The following is an 18,869-nucleotide window of genomic DNA, read 5'->3' as shown; positions in this document are numbered from 1 at the left end:
CATGATCATGGTGCCATTGTGCAGGGAGGATGCTTTTCTCTGTCATGGATATGGAAGCTGGTCAGAGAGGATTGGAAAATGTATGCAGGTAAATACAAGGCAGATATGGAAGGAAAACCAGGTAAATGCGTGCTTTAGAAGGGCCCAGTCAAAGCCTAGACCTAAATCTGGATGAGATTCCTTGCGAAGACTTGAAGCACAGGAAATACGTCAAATCAGACTGAACTTGAGCCATTTTATTTCTGCGGACGTGGAAAGCTGGTGAAGAGATAACCTACGGTTGCAATGGAGGGGGCCGATTGCAAACGCCTGCCACACTTTTCGCATTTTTCACCTCAAAAAGGTTTGAAAGCCACCTATGATTTTCTTCCACTTCATGAATACGTGGCACTATGTCCTGGTCAACTTCAACAGTAAAGTCCATGGAAGTTGGTGCTTGCTTAAGGGACTAAAATGCGTAAAAGTCGAAGGGGTTTGAACACTTTTGAGAAGCACCGTAGTCTCGCCTTGTTTTGGTGCAGTTTTTTCCCTCCTCTCTTTGTCTCGTTCCTCTCCACAGAAGCATGTTTATCCTGGACCATTTTCCCCTGCTCTCCAGTCGCCTTTCTCTTGTTCTGATGCCACGGCCGTGCAGACACCTATCCCTCCTGCTGACTCAGTAGCCAGCCTGAGGCACTGTGGGCTCAGGGTGTTGGTGGCAGCGATGGAGGGAGGGTGGGAAGACGAGAAGGGAGGGAGGGGAGAGCGAGGCTCCCACATCAGGTCCCACCAGCCTATCACGTGAAAGAGAAAAGAGCTGGCTAATCGTTTCTACAATGGCAAACTGTCACACAGCGCCACAAAACCGCTCTCCTCGCCAACACTTCTACAGTATTATTCCACTGTTCCTTAGAAAGCCCCATGTGATGCGTTCGAGTGCGCAAGCACCCGGTGGAAGGGGGGGATGTGAGGGAAACGGCGTGTTCAGAAAACCGCAGAGATACACCAAAAGATGTGACTTTGTGCACAGAGGCTTGCAAATTAGTTTTGATTTTTCTCTACGTTGCAAACGTGAAACCTGGAGTTTTGTGCATGCGTGTCAAACTGTCACTTTTAGGCACAATGTAACAGAATTTAAAAAGCAATTATGTAATTCACAATCAACCGGACAAAATTCAGTTTATGGCCTCTCAGCAAACGGCTACCTGAGTGGCTTTACAGGCGATAAATAAGATTTAAAAGAGAGGCAGCAGGCGTTTGGTAGAACAGACGCAGGTTTATGAACCTTCCACTGGTCACGTTAAGATAAGGTTTCCTGGTGTGTTTTTTTTTTTTTCCTGCTACGTCACAGCAAGCAGACCTTAGCAGATCTGGCCAGTTTTTTTTTTGCTTTTGTTTTTCTTTTTCTAGAAAAGCAGAACTGCTTTCCGTTGAACGGACAGATGAGCTAAGCGCCGTCCACCGGGGTCATCCGTATTCCAGCAAATTCCTGTCAACTGAACCACCTCGCTCCCAGTTGGGCTCTCGCTGGCAGGAGAGGAGTTACAAAGTATCCTGTGACAGCCAAAAAAAAAAAAACCACTCTCTAAGATTCTCATAGAGGAGGTTATAAACTCCCTTTTACAATGTGACCACTTATCAACCATTATCACCCTGGCCTTGGGACTATTACGGTCATCCAAATATTGTTGTAGTGTTGCACTGGGAATGATCTTCAGTCCGGAACTTTGCTGTTAAGTTTTCACACACACACACACACACGCACATATGTTAAAAAAAGAGAGAGGGAAAAACAACAAAACGACGTATCGAGTGAGAAAATTCCTCCAGAGCGGGGCCAGCTGCGCCGTGTGCTGCTTGTTTCTCTCTTCCTCTGGCGATGAATGCAGAGGTGATGTGTTTGTCTGAGGAAGAGAGTCGAGGGGAAGCCTGATTTCCACTCTGTTTTATCTGTGCCCCGCAGCCCACCACCCCCGCCCGATACCCCGCCGCGCTTTCACAGGCCTAGGGGTCCCACAGGAAGCAGCACTGCGCAGAGGGCAAAGGTCAGGGAACGACCATTCGCCGATGCACAACGCCAAGCGGGTCCGCCGAACCGCTCCGGCTCAAAAATAAAAACTAAGAATTGAGTTTCGTTGCAGGGAATTATTTTAAAGTGGCAGAATATTGAGGAAGCGACGTCTGCGCCGGCACACATCTGTTTCCTTTTCGTGTTTATGTCCGTCGTGCTGCGCTTTCCTGCTGCAAGCTCATCTATGCAGTATGGCTGTGTCTTTCTCTCTCCTTTTTTCTTTGCTTTAGTCCAATTTGACATGATTAATATCACTAAGACAAAAGTGTTTGACAAGGTTCCTGTAAATGTAAAGCATTATCTAGAGATGCACCGATCAATCAGCCAGAACTTGAAAAGAGCCGATGAAAACACTGGAAAATCAGATTTTCAGCCATGTTCACCGAAGGCATCAGCGTTCAAACCTTCCCTACTTTCAGTCCATAAACGCATCCATTAACGCTATCGTCTTTAATTGCACCTTTAATAAAAAGATTAGAGGTGTAAAGATTTGATGCATGAATGGAGATAATCCTGTGACAAAACAAAACCCTAAAAAGAAATGTAACTGGCAGCTTTATTGCACCAAAACTAGAAACTCCCACCAGTTTTGGTCCATCAACACATCGATTAACAACGTGCTCTTGGACGAACTGCACTTGGGTTTATTAAAATCAGCATAAATAGGAGCTAATCTTGCAACTTGTTAGTCTTTTCATGCTATCAAAAAGGACTCCAATACATTTATTTTATGAGTAGTAGTTCTTAGTGGAAAATAATCAATAAGCAACAGCTGAAACACTAAAAAGAAACTACATCCTGCATCATTTCTGCTCCATAAAAGCATCGACCAGCAGCTTCTCTTTTCTTTCATGCACTTTTTGCGTGGAATAAAACTTACTCAGTCGTGTTGTAGCGGCCGGAGAGACTGCAATATTGGCAGATCAGACCTCAAAGGAAAACTGGAAGTTGGTATCGGCAAAAAAAAAAAAAAAAACACAAATCGGTGCATCTCTGTGACAAACTAATCTGACAAGATGACGAAGATGACGAAGAGTGTGAGGTGATGTTGCACGGTAGCGATGGTTCGTAGCAGGAAAATGATTTGTCTGCAGATAAGACTCAAAGTTAAACTGTCGGATTAGGTTTATTGATCCAAATAAATGCAAAAAAAACAAACAAACAAACAAAAAAAAAACAGCCAAAAAACAGATATTAGATGGAAAAAAAACTACATATATATTTTGTATAATTAGATATTTTTTGGAAGAAAGGCTGATGCTGTCCAGCAGAATCCAATTCACAAGGAGTGTGACTTGTTTAAGTAATTCATTCTCTCCCACCCAAACCCACTCACAAATAAAAAAAACAAGCATAAACACAAACCATGATTTGAGCAATAAAAAGAAAAGCAGAGTGGAAAAAAAAAATCACCTCAATAAAAATTAACCATTAACTAAATGATTACATGGATGCTAATAAAAGCAAATCTGATTTCAAGTATTTCCTTTCAGACAAAATACAGCTAAGCTATGGCAGTATAAAATAAAAACATCTCATACATGACCAGCATGCATGCATCACTGCAATCCGCCCCACTCATTTTCATTAGTTGTTTTTTTTTTGTTTTGTTTTGTTTTTTAAACTATTATTTCAGTCAATGATGGGGATGAATTTTGTTGCTGCTGTTGTTTTAAATGACTAACTCACATTAAATACTCTGGTGAGGAAGGGTTGTCGCTGGTGGAGCCGGTTTCGTGGTAGCAGTTCGCACCGGACAGCTTCTCGCATTTAAGTTTGTACGCGTCCCTCTCCCGGACCAGCCTGCTCAGTTCGTGCTTCAGCTGCTCCACCTGCGTCACCAGGCTCGTCTTCTCGTGCTCCAGGATGTGCTTCTGCTGCACGCGCTTGAAGCGGCACGACTGCGCGTAGCCCCTGTTCTTCAGGGTCCGGCGCTTCTGCTTCAGCCGCATCACCTCCTCCTTGCTCAGGCCCCGCAGCAGCCGGTTGAGCTCCCTGACGGACATGGAGACCAGCTGCTCGTCCGAGAAGTGCATCTCCGCGTTGGACCGCCGGTCGTGGCGGCCGTGCTGCGGCTGCTGGAGCTGGTGGTGAGCCCCGAGGACCTGCTGGGCCTCCGGCGACTCCGGGGACTCGCTCCCCATTTCGTCTTTCAGATAGGGGTCTTGGCAGTGGCTGCCCGGGATGCCCTGCATGTCGGGGTGACCCGGGAGTCCCGGGTAGTGCTGGACGGGGTCGCTCAGGGGGCCGTAGCCGTCGTAGTCCGGCTGGTAGGACTGCGGGTGGTGGCCGTGGGGCGCAGACGGGTGTCCCTGCTGCGTCGTGGTCCCTATTAGGGCCTCCATCGCGTCCTCGGGCGTCAGGCCGAAGGCTTGGGGGTACATCTGATGAGGGTACCCGCCGTTGTTGTTGGGTATCCAGAACTGGTCGCTCCCGGGGTTGGTTCTCAGCTCGTTCGGGTTGACGTTTGGCGACGAGGGGACCGAGTTGCAAGGCGTGCTGCCCGGGGTGGAAGAGACAGAGTCCGGTCTCTGCATCTGGCCGCACGGCCCGATGAAGGAGCGGTCCAGGCTCTGCATGGTCTCCTTCTTGACGCCGAACTTCATGAAGTCAAAGTCGTTGGCGAAATCCATGGGGAGTATTGTGCAGACCCCCCACCACCACCACCACCACTCCAAGTTAGGGTGTGATATAGAACAAGGTGGCCTCGTCACGCAGCTCCAAGCGGCCACATATATTTCATGCAGTGAGAGGAGGAAAAAAGGGGCCTCACTTGCAAAAAGAAAAATGGAAAGTACCTCCAAACTTTAAAATCAAATATTTAAAAAAAAAAAAAAAAAAAAAAAAAAAAAAAAGGAAAAAAAAAAAGTATCTTCCACACCTAATGAGCGCTGCCTGCCCGGGTGGAGAAACCTCCAATCTGAGAGTTGTGAGGACTCCTGAACGCTGGACGCACCTCTGTGAGCTCAGGAGAAGCGCACTTTCTTCATAAAGCAGAACTGACACGAAGTCACGCCTTCCAGACTACACCTCCACGCTGCTCTCCAATGGAAACATGCTGAACAGGCTGATTTGCATAAAAGCTATTCCGTGTCTCCCCCTCCTACAGTCCACGGGAGGTTTTTTTTTATTAAAAAAAAACAAAACATCAGTATGTAAAGATTATTGTTCTACCAATTTTAATTTAAATTTGCTTCTGACTCATAGTGGTGTGTGCTGTCAGACTGAAGAGAGCAGGGGGGCATTATTAATCCTTTACCACTGAATAAATCTAATCTAAATTGAGTCTGAAATACCCTACTTTTTCACATTATTTATTTATTTATTTATTTATCATGAAATAAAATAAAAAAATACTGAGACAAAAAGAGAGCAGCGAGTCAGGTCATTTAAAACAACACTGGTTTATGTTGTCTTCCGAGTTGTACTTTTGTGAATACTGACATCTTGTGGACAAAAGTTCACACTGCAGGTGCAAGATGAGGGATTTCCCAAACTTAAAACTGTGACGTGCCGAGACCACGTTCAGTGCAGCCTGTCTGCTTTTTTAAATCAACAATAAAACGGTGCTGATTTTAGATCAAGTCAAAAATTTAAAAAATACACTATGGAAAACATAATACTGACAAAATAAATGCTGGCAATAAGAATATTGACAATATTTTTGCATGTGCCTTCCTAGAAACTTCATTAGCAGTTTCTAATAAAGTTGCTGATTTGATTTGATTTATTAATTTTTTTTGAAACACATTCATGAGGCGGATGAAAAAGGACGTGGTTACAAAATTGTTCGGTTTTGCACGTTTGTTGTGTTCCAAACCGTTTTCCTGTTTGTAAGACAACAAGCTCGGCCAGGTTGGATAGATAAAGTCCGTGACCATCAGTTTTCAGGTTTTACCACTAATTCTCAATGTATTTTTGGTTTGGACTTTGACTGGGACACTTAATCACACACACACATGCATTGTTTTAAACCATTCTGCTGTAGTTCTGGCTATATGTTTGGACTGATTGTCCCGTGACCACCACCATGTTCCACAGTGGCAAAGTAGTAAAGTGAAGCCTGGTGGTCTGCCAGGTTTATGACACACTGGGGGAAACCCTGATGTCGACAACAAAACATTGTTTTGTGTTTTCTAGCCACAAGCTAATTTGCCAACCCAGTCCTTGGTTTGAACTTTTGGTTTTAAAAGACTTTTAATTAATACATTCCCCTCACACACACATACATTAAATTACTGTGACTATTAACAAGAAAAACACGAAAATGCACATTCGTGAATACTAATTCTCCTCATCAAAGTAAGCAAGACTTCTAACAATTTGCTTCATACCAGGTTTTCTATGTTCTTGACTATTAGGCGTCTTGACGTCAAATTAAGCAGTGGATCTTCTTCACCTCCTCCAGAGTTACCATGGAGATCTTAGCTGCTTCTCTTATTTGATGTCACCTTGTCCAGCCTGTCAGTTTAGGTGGAAGGCCGTGTCTAGGTTGTTTGTGGTCGAGCCGTGCTCTCTCCATTGTCAGATGATGGGGATAGTGTTTTCCTTTACGCTATCACAGCTTTAAACTTCTCCACTATGTCCGCCCTGGCCTGTCAGCTGTGTTCCTTGGCATTCATGATGCTGTTTGTTCACTAATGTCCTCTAGCCAGCCTCCACAGAAAGCCCCAAAAACAGACTAAAACCTGAGTGATTACACACACGTGTCAACATGTATTCCTATTGCAAAGGATCTCAAAGGGTTACGGAGCGCGCCCTGAGGTGACCCTCTGTCAACGCTTACTACCAGTGAAAATCTCACTGACAAAACCTAAAGGACTCGAGCCAAAACCAATAAAAATTACTGCAAAAGAATGGCCTGGCATTGTTTAAGCTAGTTTGATTTTCTGGGAATTGAGGAAAAAGAGGAGACAGTGTGACTGAGTAAGGATTTCTCAGGGACGCATACCAGGACATGTGCCAAGAGACCCGAGTGATTGTATAAGTTATGGGAAACATAGGACTATAAAAGCCAAACAGTGCATATAGTAATTACTATGCATGAAAACATGAAGCCCTCTGAAAACGTATTCCGAGCACGCAAAGCAAACCGCCAATTCCTAATATATCCATCCCGCTTTTGCACATTTTGTCACATTAGAACCACAAAACTTAGTGGAATTTATTGGGATTTTATACAAAAGAGCAACACAAAGTGGTACAAAATTGTGAAGGAAAATGATACATGGTTCCTATTTCTTTTCCCAAAAAGAATGCGGGATGCATTTATGTTCACGCCTCTGTACTATAATACCACCAAATCAAATCCAGTACACTCAACTGCCTTCAAAATCGTTAAATAAAATCACTTTGGGTGAAATGTCTTCTCAGTATTAATGGAGCTTTTCTGAGAAGGATCCAAACCTAGCAAGACTTTGGCCTAAACTAAAGAGAAGCAACCAAGTGACCCACAGGACACTTATGAGTCTTGCTCTCCACAAATCTGTTCATTATGGGAAGTCATATTCATAAGAAAGCCATAGAAAGTTATGTTTGCCACAAGTGAGGTAAAGGTCACAGCAAACACGTGGAAGAAGGCGCTCTGGTCAGATAACACCAAAATGTATCATGTTGGCCTACATCAAAAAAGGTTATTTAGCAGAAAACTATCGGTTCACATCACCCTGAATGAAAGAGGCCCTTAAAACATCACGGAGTGGAGCTGTCCCAGTTTTCAGCAGGGACAGAGAAGCTGATCAGAGTTGATGAGAAAGACCAGAGCAAAACAGGAAGAAAACCTGCAAAAATTTGAAATCCAGAAACCTAATCTCTACGCAGACATACTAAAGAAACCTGGCAGTTACCATCCATCCATCCATTTTCTAACACACTTGTCCCTTAGTGGGGTCGGGAGGTGCTGGTTCCTATCTCCAGCTAACGTTCCGGGCGAGAGGTGGGGTCACCCTAGACAGACTGCATGGAGTCTGTCGCAGGGCAACACAGAGGCAGACAGGACAAACAACCACACACACACTCACACCTAGGGAGAATTTAGAGAGACCAATTAACCTGACTGTCATGTTTTTGGATTGTGGGAGGAAGCCGGGGAACCTGGAGAAAACCCACCATGCACAGGGAGAACATGCAAACTCCATACAGAAAGACCCCGGGCCTGGAATCGAACCCAGGACCTTGCTGCAAGGCAACAGCTCTACCAACTGCGCTACTGTGCAGCCCCTGGCAGTTACTAAAGAGAGTAAATTATTAAACTGTCAGTATCATGTGAAATCAACTTTTATGAGCTTTACATCGTGTTATTCCCTCATCAAAAATATACCTAGAGTGTTGCCTTGATTCTTTCATGCATGTTTGAGAAATGCTTGAGTCTCCATGGCAACCACTCAGCTGTACAAAAGGCTTGGATGGACTTAGCGCCGCCTTGGAGACGCAGCTCCTCCTCCGCAGCTCCAGTTTCCAAGTTTCTGTCTCACAGAGCAGCCCTCCCCTGCAACTCCCAAACGCAGCTCCTTCAGACTAGCCAGCAGCAATTAGCAAAGACCTGGTGGAGCTGCTGAGCTCATTATAGGAGCTACTTCTCAGTGTAATGTTGTTAAAGACGATGTTAAAGGGTTAATAGAGGAGCGATGTTTTGATGACTTACTGAAGGTTTCAGAAAGAGCAGGAGCTTTTAAAGAAACACAGGCCCAATTTCAACAAGATCACATTTCATTTAAGTCATATTTGATATATACAGCATGTTTGTAACAACTGAAGGGAACACAGTTAATTGTGCTCTAAGATGATACTTTATGGCTGGGAAAATACTTAATACTGCTCCTTTAATCATCATTTCTTTTTTCTTTTTCATGAAAGCGCACATCAGAAATAGGGGTTATTGGCCAAATTTGAACACAAGCATGAATTTTCACTTTAGTCCTACTTTGCTCTCCATGTACAAATATTTTAAATATACATCTGTACATTTAGTGAAAAATAAAAAAGTTTTTTTTGTGTGTATTTTATTATAGATGTACAGTACAGACCAAAAGTTTGGACACACCTTTTAATTCAATGAGTTTCCTTTATTTTCATGACTATTTACATTGTAGATTCACACTGAAGGCATCAAAACTATGAATAACACATGTGGAAATATGCACTAAACAAAAAAGTGTAAAACAACTGAAAATACCCCTTATATTCTAGTTTCTTCAAAGTAGCAACCTTTTGCTGTGATTACTGCTTTGCACACACTCTGCATTTTCTTGATGAGCTTCAACAGGTAGTCACCTGAAATGGTTTTCACTTCATAGGTGAGCCCTGTCAGGTTAATAAGTGGGATTTCTTGCCTTATAAATAGTCATGAAAATAAAGAAAACCCATTGAATTAGAAGGTGTGGTCTGTACTATATATATATATATATATATATATATATATATATATATATATATATATATATATATATATATATAAGTTTATTTATTTATTTTTTTGACAAAAGAGCCTCATTACAAGGCATATTTTTATTTATTGAATATGACTGTACATGTTAGAATGGCCCAGTCAAAGTCTAGAACTACTGTAAATTCAATTGAGGATGTGTATCATTCTATGAAAACTACAAACCATTTCCATCCTATCTGACTGGGCTTGTGCTATTTTCACACTATTTACTAATTCGGCAGCGCCCGCAGGAACATATTTTCACTGCATTTCAATCTGAGGCCTCAGAATAGAAGCCCTTGAAGCCCTTGAAGACACCTTCAACACTATTCATGTCTTTATTTATAAAAAAAAATAATAATTCAAAAACCACTTATTGTTTCACCACTTCCCAAAATTGCACTATTTTGTGTTCAGTTTATTGCATAGTTCCAAATAAAACATATTAAATACATGTGAACGCTCTGCAAGGCTCTGCATGTTTATGAGTCACCATGGCGACGCCTTATCTGCATCTGCAGGCGTCTACAAGAAATGGGTCACAGCTCACTTCACTGGGTTGCTGCTTTACAGACGATGAGGCTTGAAGGATGAACACTTTCATTTTCCACGGACCGTGATTGGTCTTCCAGGACCTGGTGGCCCGTTTTTCAGGTTTTTGGGTTTCCAGACAACCATAAGACGACCTTTGAAATGTAGCTAGTTTAAACTCATCCCGTAACACCAGGACGGTGCATACCAGCATGTCTTCCAGCAAACGACAATAACCATCACAAAGTTCTTTTTTCCCCCTTCCTAGTTCATTGTTGAGTCATTGCTAAGTGATACTCTACGCTACATAGAAACAAGCTTGGACGAAAACACAGTGACAAGGTGGATAGAAGTACTTTTCTGTAAATATTGTTTCAGTTATTCGTTTCAAATTGAAGCCACAATTCATTTAAAATGTTTATCTGTTAACATCTGAGAATCTCTGTTTAAAAAAAAACAAGCAACACATTGGAGGATCATTTTAACACCTCAACGCCACGTCTTTGCCTTTCTGCCTTAACTGTACACACAACGTCTACGCCTCGGGGCAATGCTTCGTCTCTTCAGCTATTTTATAAACACAAAAGTCTATAATGAAAGGTGAGCTTCATTTACTGCTCAGTCCAGGTATAGCAAACATGGAGCGAACAAGCAGCATAAGGAGAAAGACCATAGTGAGACAACATAAGACGGAAGTCATGATTGCGGGAGAACAGCTCAGGTACGGTGGGAAGATGGGGGGGCGAGAGTACATTATGTGGGTTTACGGCTCAGATAAAGTTCAAAACTCATCGATGACTTGAACGTGGATTTAAGGTTGAGGCTTCACGACGGAAAACTGATCAAGGATCGGCGGTACCACCTGCGGACGTATCCGAATTGCTTTGTGGCGCAGGAGCTGATCGACTGGCTGGTGAGTCACAAGGAGGCTTTGGATCGGGCGACGGCTGTTTGTCTCATGCAGCACCTCATGGACCATGACATCGTTCATCACGGTGAGAGAGGTGTTGATCCTGGACACTTTATTGGTGGTACCCATGTCAACCATATAACCCAAATAGTGGATCAGCAAATCACGTCAGAAACTTAAAGGGGAATTATTATGTATTTTCCAGACCCATAGTGTCATTTTATAGTACAATCCAGTAACTATGTCACCCTCAGTTGTTGTACAAATGCTGCGTATGTCAAACATGACTTAAAGGAAATACGACTTGAAATTAGGCCTCTGTCTCTTTAAGATGCTCCTACTCTTTCCAACTTCCGACATCAAGACGTCGTCACAATCCTTCTCATTATGCTGTTTACAACTGTTCTTACGCGCCTTTCACTGAGAATTCATGTGATGAGCTCAGCAGACGTGCAGTTCCACCAGGTGTTTGTTAATTGCTGCTGCCGCTAGTCTGAAGGATAGTGGGAGTGGGGTGCTCTGTGAGGCGGAAGCTTGGAAACTGCAGCTTTGTGGAAGCAGGCGGAGCTTTGTGAGAGCAAGCTTTTAGGCAAAACATATGGTTGACATGGGAGATTAAAGGACTTTTTAAGAATCGAATCAACACTCCAGGTATGTTTTTTGATGAGGGAATAACATTATACCATGATATAAAACTAAAAAAAGTCAATTTTACACAATATCCTCCCTACCCTTTTAATGCATATGAACATCTGGATATGCTAATGTTCTAACCAAGGTTGGGTGAAGAGCGGGGATTTAAGGGACTGCAAACATGAGACAGTCGTTTGGATTTTCACACACAGTCATCTCCTGGGTTTACTGTGAACGATGTGAAAAGATTAAAATAAAAAAAAATCCATGTAGCAGCAGACGTGTGGACAAAAGTACCATGTTGGTGTCAAAGGTCAGAGGAGGGTGGGAGCTTCCAATCATGGTTGTTGCAGCAACAGCACCAAAATATCTGAGGATGTTTCTGACACTTTGATGAATCTGTATCACAAAGAATCAAGGCAGTCCTGAAGTAGGAAGGGGGTCCGACCTGTTACTAGCAATGTGCTTGTAATAAAGTGGCCAGTCAGGGTGAGCAAGTGTAATGTTAGTAGACATTAGATGTTTCTGAAGCACTCTCTGCGCATGTTAAACCGTGTGCTGCTTTTTCTCCTTAGTCTGTGACAAGAGACCTGAATTCAAGGACGCCAAACTGTTGTATCGTTTTCGCAAGGATGACGGCACATTTCCCTTCAACACTGAGGTGAAAATCTTCATGCGAGGACAAAGCCTGTATGAAAAGTAAGAACTCAATACAAAAAAAACAAAGTTTGTCGACTGAAAATAGCTTGGTCGTGTGACTGGGAGGAGTACCGAAGACAATGCAATGCTTTGCGAAAAATTTCAAATATCCACTATCATTTTTAAATAAAAGTTCTTGAATTTGATTCAAGTTGTTGTGGAAAAGTTGGCAAAGCGGCATGTTTACCACTGTGTTGCATCACCTCTTTTCCAACAATTCTTTGTAGACGTTTCTGAGGTAGAAAATTAGAAAAAGAAGAAGAAGAAGAAGATATGTTTCTGAAATCTCCATTCAGAGAACTCTTTCCTGTTACAGTTGGCTGCTTCGTTTGCATGGCACCACAACTCTAAATACAAATCCATGTAGACTTAGCTTTAAAATTAAGGAAGTTTGTACTTGGTTGGTTTCCTTTGCTGTGATGATGCCTCTGGTAATATATAGAGAAATATATATATTATAGAGAGAAATATATATATATTTGTGCCATGTTTGTTCAAAAATGCATTTGGTTGAGCAGCAGAGTTTAGTCCGTGAAAATCTTACAGAATGATGAAAGTATTCACAGTGCTTCACTTTTTTTGGACATTTTATCATGCTACAGCCTTCTTCCAAATTGTATTAAATCACTAGCAGAACTCCACTGGACACTGGCAGGGAAAACTATGGTAATTGTTTTATGGACATAAACCACATAATCTGCTTGCCACTCAACCAAATGCATCTTTGCCAGAGTTATGGCAAAATCAAAAGGGAACAAGCAGGGGTTGTTTTTTTTTTTGAAGATTTATTTTAAAACAGCACATTTTTAAATGTAATATTATGCCTCTGTCAAGGAAGATGAATTACTTTTAGCACATCTAAGGGGATAAATAACTGAATTATTATACAAACTAATGATCTACGTATTTCCTTTCTCAAATTTCCAGAACGTTGTTCTGAGAGAATTTGTTTTGTGATTTCAATCACCGGTTCGTTTCAGTCTCGTCGCCGACAAAAACTCCATCCTGCTGCAGCTGAGGGAGGAGCACGGGGTTTTGTATCAGCGCTCGTTTCCGGGCTACCAGCTGATTGACTGGCTCCTGCAGAACGGGGAGGTGGAGAGCAGGCGTCAGGGAGTGGAGTTGAGTCGGGCGTTGCAGGAGCATGGCATCATTCAACACGGTGAGCACAGAGCTCGTTTGTACTCTTGTAAAGGGTAAGCAGCGGCTGCCGGCGGTGAGTGGCCACTGGGGACTTTTGGCAATCAAAAGCAAACACACACACACACACCTTCGTTCTTAAAACATGTTCCAATGTTATTTAACGCATGCATTCCATTCCCATCACCAGTGACAAAGAAGCGTGACTTCTTCGACAGTGGGCTCCTCTATCAGTTTTGCATCAATTTCCGTCGCCGCCGGCGCCTATCTGAGCTGTTGAACGAAAGGGAGCAGGAGAATGATGGGGCTTCCATCCAAGAGGAAAACAATCTCGACAGTCCATGTTTTCTACGCAAAGACCCCATCCAGGAGCATAACAGTGCTTTTCAATCTAGTTAATATCACATTTTCTGTTTTCTAGTTGGAAAAATCCACTTTGATTCGAATGTTGGCTTCTGAATACACTTTTTTCCCCCTTGCAGTTGGGTCGAGTAAAGACATAAAACAGATCACAGGCGGCCGGAGATCCAGTCTGAATTCGCTTCAGCTTCATTCTGGCGGATTTCAAACTCTCGGTCAACTCTCTTCAAACTCAGTCGTGAGGTCCAATCCTAAATCAGGCAGGTGGAACAATTGCATTCAGAACCCAGATAAATGAAATGTGATGTTTTAGAGGTAGAAAGCCCAAAAGTCTTAAAAACATAGAAAGTTGGAAAAAAAAACAAAATCAGTTTCCCTGGTTTTTCAAAGAGATAGATAGATAGATAGATAGATAGATAGATAGATAGATAGATAGATAGATAGATAGATAGATAGATAGATAGATAGATAGATAGATAGATAGATAGATAGATAGATAGATAGATAGATAGATAGATAAAATTATTTAATCCTAAGAAAATTTATATTTTTTAAATTTATTTAAAGTAAAGATAGATTAAATATTTTAAATTTTTATCAGTTTTTGGACTTTTTAAACTTTGAAATTGTGGCACGTGTGGCTTTCCGTACATGCTTCTTCTTGTGTGACATGTTTACATTTGGCCGAGCTTTTCTTTTACAGTCGCGCCTGTGCAGCAGTATCTTCATTTCATTAATGGTTGCTCATCTCCACCGTCCAGCCCGTTTATAGCCGATAAGAACACGCCCGTTAATCTAATGATAATCTAGCGGAAGTCTTGAAACATCGAAGCCATTAGCATTTACCTATTTACCTATAGCATTTACCTGTTACCTATCGGGTGTGTTGTAGTTCTTACCTCCAGATACGCAACAGGTCTCTGACAGAAAGTGCTCAGTTTGCTAGTGCCATCAGATCAGAGGACACAGATGTGGTGCAGGGAAGCTTTACCTGCAGAATGAAAGGTGAAAGTCATGGTGACATTTTCTTTGGACCCTGCCCGGCCCAGAGTGGAGGGACAGTTTAAGGCTCCATATTGTAATAGAGCAGCTTAATCAACTCAAAGTGTCGCCCAAACCATTGTGTATTTGGGATGAGGGAATGGGGTTATTTTCATGGTAGGACAATTTGAAAGAAAAATAATAGAAAAGGTTTTTATAGAACTTAAATTTGTATTTTTCTTCAACAACAGGCCTATCTTTAAAACAACATTCTTGACCATAAATTGATAGTTCTGGGCCTCCTCCACCCTTCGATGTATATACACCATGTTTCAAATTATTATGTAAATTGGATTAAATTCTCATAAAGATTACATTTTTTGTTGTGCTATTAAATTTATAGATGGTATTGTGTGTCAGGGCTCTGAATCACTATAATTAATTTCAGAGAGCTGGGTTGATTAGTTTGTCTGGTGAGCTCAATTAAAGGAAATCTATTAAAGAAGGATGTTCCACATTATTAAACAGGCCACAGGTTTCAAGAAATATGGGAAAGAGAAAGGATCTCTGATGCTGAAAATCATCAGATAGTGTAGTGCTGTATGACAAGATATGAAAACATTAGATATTTAATAAAACTGAGGCGTTATTGTACTGTGAAGAGATTTGTGGCTGATTCAGAACAAAGAAGGTTTGTATAGATAAAGGCTTAATGAGGAAGGTTTCTGTTAGACAAATTCATCGGATTAAGAGAGCAGCTGTTAAAATGCCCTTACAAAGCAGCAAACGGTTATTTGAAGCTGCTGGTGCCTCTGGAACCTCAAGGTGACAGTGGGCCCAGCCGTACATGAAGATTAATTTTCAAACAGACTTGTTCACTGATGACTGCTGTGCAACCCTAGATGGTCCAGATGGACGCAGTCGTGGATTGATGGTGGACGGCCACCACGTCCCAACACGGCTGTGACGTCAGCAAGGAGGTGGTGGAGTCATATTTTGGGCAGAAATCATGGGGAGAGAATCATTGGTCGGCCCCTTCAGAGTCCATGAAGGTCTGAAAATGACCTCAGCAAAGCATATGGACTTTCTGACTGATCACTTTATTTCATGGTTCAAACAGAAGTGCATTCACTTCTTTCAGAAAGTGTATTCAAGCAGAAACTTTCCACAAACTCACAAGTTCAATGGATGTAAGAATTGTGCTGTGATATCAAAGAAGGGATTCTATGTTAACATGTAACTCTGTCTGTTAAGATGTTTCTGATTGAAATAGCTTCTGATTTTAGTACACGTGACCATTTAATGCTGCACATTCAAAGAAGGACTGTTTGCAGTTCTTTATAATCCATAAAATGTTTAGAAAATCTGCTGTGCATAATAATTTGGAACAGTGCATTTTGAGTTTTTTATTTTTGAAAAAAATACTGTTGTCCTGGGGAGCTTTGTTCAGTAAAATTTGATGTATGCTGTAATAGTTCATGACTTGAAAATTATACTGACCATCGTTTGCATTGACCATTTATGAAAATCTGAGAAAATATCACTAATAATTTGGAACACGGTGTATAAAGATACAGTTTTATATTTCTGCATATAGTGCTGCTCCCTTACTAGACAAAATTACACATACATTTTCATTTTATGAACTCGGATTCAAACTTCAGAGTCGTTATCACTACTTTCCTCATGGATGGCCATGGAAACCTTGTAAATGATGGTGTATGCCCTCTAGTATAGCATAGCATAGCATAGCGCCATATTCTTTTCAATAAAAACCTTATAAACCTAATCATCTTTTCTGGCTCTACAGTTTTAAAAAGACATGTCACATGTGAGGAGTTACTGGCCCCTGGAGCACCCTTCATCAAGAAAGTGCTTACGGTGAGTGATTGTATGTGAGAAATCATATTTAGTTTACATATCACACACATGATTGTAATGCTTGTAATATTGTGATTTTTTTTTTTTTATTATAACGCTTCTGGTGTGTGGACCAGAATAGTGGAATACTTTATGGTGGGGACTAATGGGTGTCCTTAAAGCTCAGTCATTTTTATGAAAAATATTTTTGAAACTGTCACCATGTCTTGACAGTATGTTATGAGACAAATATTCTGTGAAAAATATTGGTTGTTTCCAGTTAGCACTGGAAGAAGGCAATCAGAGCCAGGAGGCGGGTCAATCACAATCTCCCTCCCTTGCTCCCTGCTAGCAGAGAATATTGTGAATGCTAAGGCTAGTCAGCATGGATACCGATTACGGTGGATAAAGGGTTTTCCTGTAGCAGGGAGTTGTTTTTCTGCCATTAGCTCATTAAGCAGCATTGATTGGCAGCGCTAAGACCCGTCCCCTGGCTCTGATTGGTTGTTTTTGGTCGGGAGCGGTGCATTTCTTCACACAGCAGTAGTAGCTCAAGGAGGAGTTGGACGATTATTATTATTATATGTGTCTCATATAATAGTGTCAGGACATGGTGACAGTTTTAACAAATATAAAAAAAACCCCGCTGCCTATAAAAGTTACATTCTGCAGCTTTAAAATGAACTACACTGTGCCAGACTTGTTAGTCACCCTCAAGTCCGTCCTTGAAAAACAACGATTATAGCTCAGTGCTAACTGTAAGTTTGCATTTCCCCCAACTGTAAAATGTATTTTAATTCACCGTGACCCCAGGTGATCGGGGACGCCCTGGGTTGGGGCATCGTGGTCAGAGGCAGGGCTCCCTGCTACGTTCAAGCCGTGGATCCTGGCAGCCCTGCGGCAGCTGCTGGAGTTAAGGTGAGAGAGAAAAAAAAATGGACAAATAAATCACATGACACAGTAAAACGTTAAGTGTTTAGACAGAAGTGAGATCCATGAATGTAACCAATCTCCATAGATACGGCAGTTTGTGTGCCAGGTGAATGGCAGGTGTGTTCTTTACCTGGACTACAAGACAGTGACCAGGCTGGTGATGACTGGACCTCGTGTTGTTGTGCTGGAGGTTATGGAGCAACTGGAATGAAAACAACGTCTGAACAACAATAATAATAATAAATCTTGAATAGGAACAAAACAAATGATTGTGAATTTAAAAAAAAAAAAAAAAAAAAAACGGGGTTAGGAGGAGTACAAATACCTCGCTGTGCACCTGAACAACAGACGGGACTGGAGTGAAGCCTTCTACCAGAACGGACAGGGCAGAATGTGCTTCTTACGGAAGCTTATGTTCTCCAGAGTTTGCAACACGATGCTGCAGATCATCTATAAACAGTGATGGCATAGTTACTTTGGAAAAGTAACTTTAATTGGATTACTGATTACTCCTTGAAAAAGTAACTTGGTTAGATTACTGACTACTTGATTTGGAAAGTAACTAAGTTACATTAAAAGTAACTTTTTAGTTACTTTCAGCAGCTGCTAACAACAACGCTCTGCCTCCTGTGAAAATTACATTGATCTTTGCCAACACTCAATTATAAGCTATTTTATAATGGTAACATCAACAATGTGTCTCCACTTATAAGGTTGAACTGAAGAGGAGATTGTTTAATAGTTACAACAGTACAAATAAAAGACGTGATTAATTTGTTTTCCACTGTTGTCTGGAAAACTCTAAGAAGGATTTTAAAGCCCCCATGTTTCCCCCCAGCCTCCAGGTTCTGCGTTACGGCCCTGCGTTTGGTGTCAAAGCGCAGCGCACAGAGCTCCTCCTGCAGCTCCACAACTCAGATGGCTGCACAGATTTGTGACACTTATATTAATATTAATAGTTATAATGGCGTTAAGTTGCCATTATTATTGGCAACTACAGACACGTTTATTCGTGGCTGTTTTCACGTTTATTGCGCTGTTCAAATTAGTCTCGATGTTTGCAGTTTTCTGGAGCGCAACGCGAAGCTCGACGTCATTCAGAGGTAATATATTAACTTGACATTAACAAAGACACAGCGGGACGGATCATCCGGGAAATGATGGACAGGGAGAGCCTGACTAAAACTACCTTAATGACGGACCTATTTTTGATTTATTATGAGTCTCTGTTTATTTCCAAGCCCAAATGAGCAACTTCACGTTCAAAAACGAGCCCAAAAAGGCGCAACCCGCCACTCATTAAGTTTGCAAGCGACTTAAAAAACAAAAAAAAAAATCCCAAAGCG

At 41.7% G+C, this 18,869-nt stretch overlaps 2 protein-coding genes across 2 annotated transcripts; one reads left to right on the top strand and one right to left on the bottom strand.

Annotated features, from left to right (window-relative positions):
- Positions 1–392: 392 nt before the first annotated feature.
- LOC116710418 (DEP domain-containing mTOR-interacting protein) lies at positions 393–17,979 on the top strand. The gene is given in 14 exon segments (XM_075074314.1): positions 393–428; positions 560–714; positions 1,390–1,528; positions 1,988–2,108; positions 7,065–7,071; positions 10,630–10,728; positions 10,824–11,002; positions 12,126–12,249; positions 13,230–13,411; positions 13,580–13,783; positions 13,872–14,009; positions 16,541–16,611; positions 17,404–17,508; positions 17,609–17,979. Coding segments are annotated over 14 exon segments (1,686 nt in total). The 3' UTR covers positions 17,735–17,979.
- Positions 3,158–5,348, bottom strand: LOC116711124 (transcription factor MafB-like). Its single transcript, XM_032550508.1, has one exon. The coding sequence runs from the start codon at positions 4,681–4,683 to the stop codon at positions 3,736–3,738; it is 948 nt and encodes a 315-aa protein (XP_032406399.1). The 5' UTR covers positions 4,684–5,348; the 3' UTR covers positions 3,158–3,735.
- Positions 17,980–18,869: the final 890 nt, after the last annotated feature.

Source organism: Xiphophorus hellerii, chromosome 20, assembly GCF_003331165.1.
Source record: "Xiphophorus hellerii strain 12219 chromosome 20, Xiphophorus_hellerii-4.1, whole genome shotgun sequence".
Classification (NCBI taxonomy): domain Eukaryota; kingdom Metazoa; phylum Chordata; class Actinopteri; order Cyprinodontiformes; family Poeciliidae; genus Xiphophorus; species Xiphophorus hellerii.
The sequence above is the reverse complement of the archived record's forward strand: the minus strand, read 5'-3'. Positions and strand labels throughout refer to the sequence as shown.

Excerpts from the sequence above, each read along its gene's own strand:
- LOC116711124 (XM_032550508.1), bottom strand. The coding sequence starts at position 4,683 with ATGGATTTCGCCAACGACTTTGACTTCATGAAGTTCGGCGTCAAGAAG.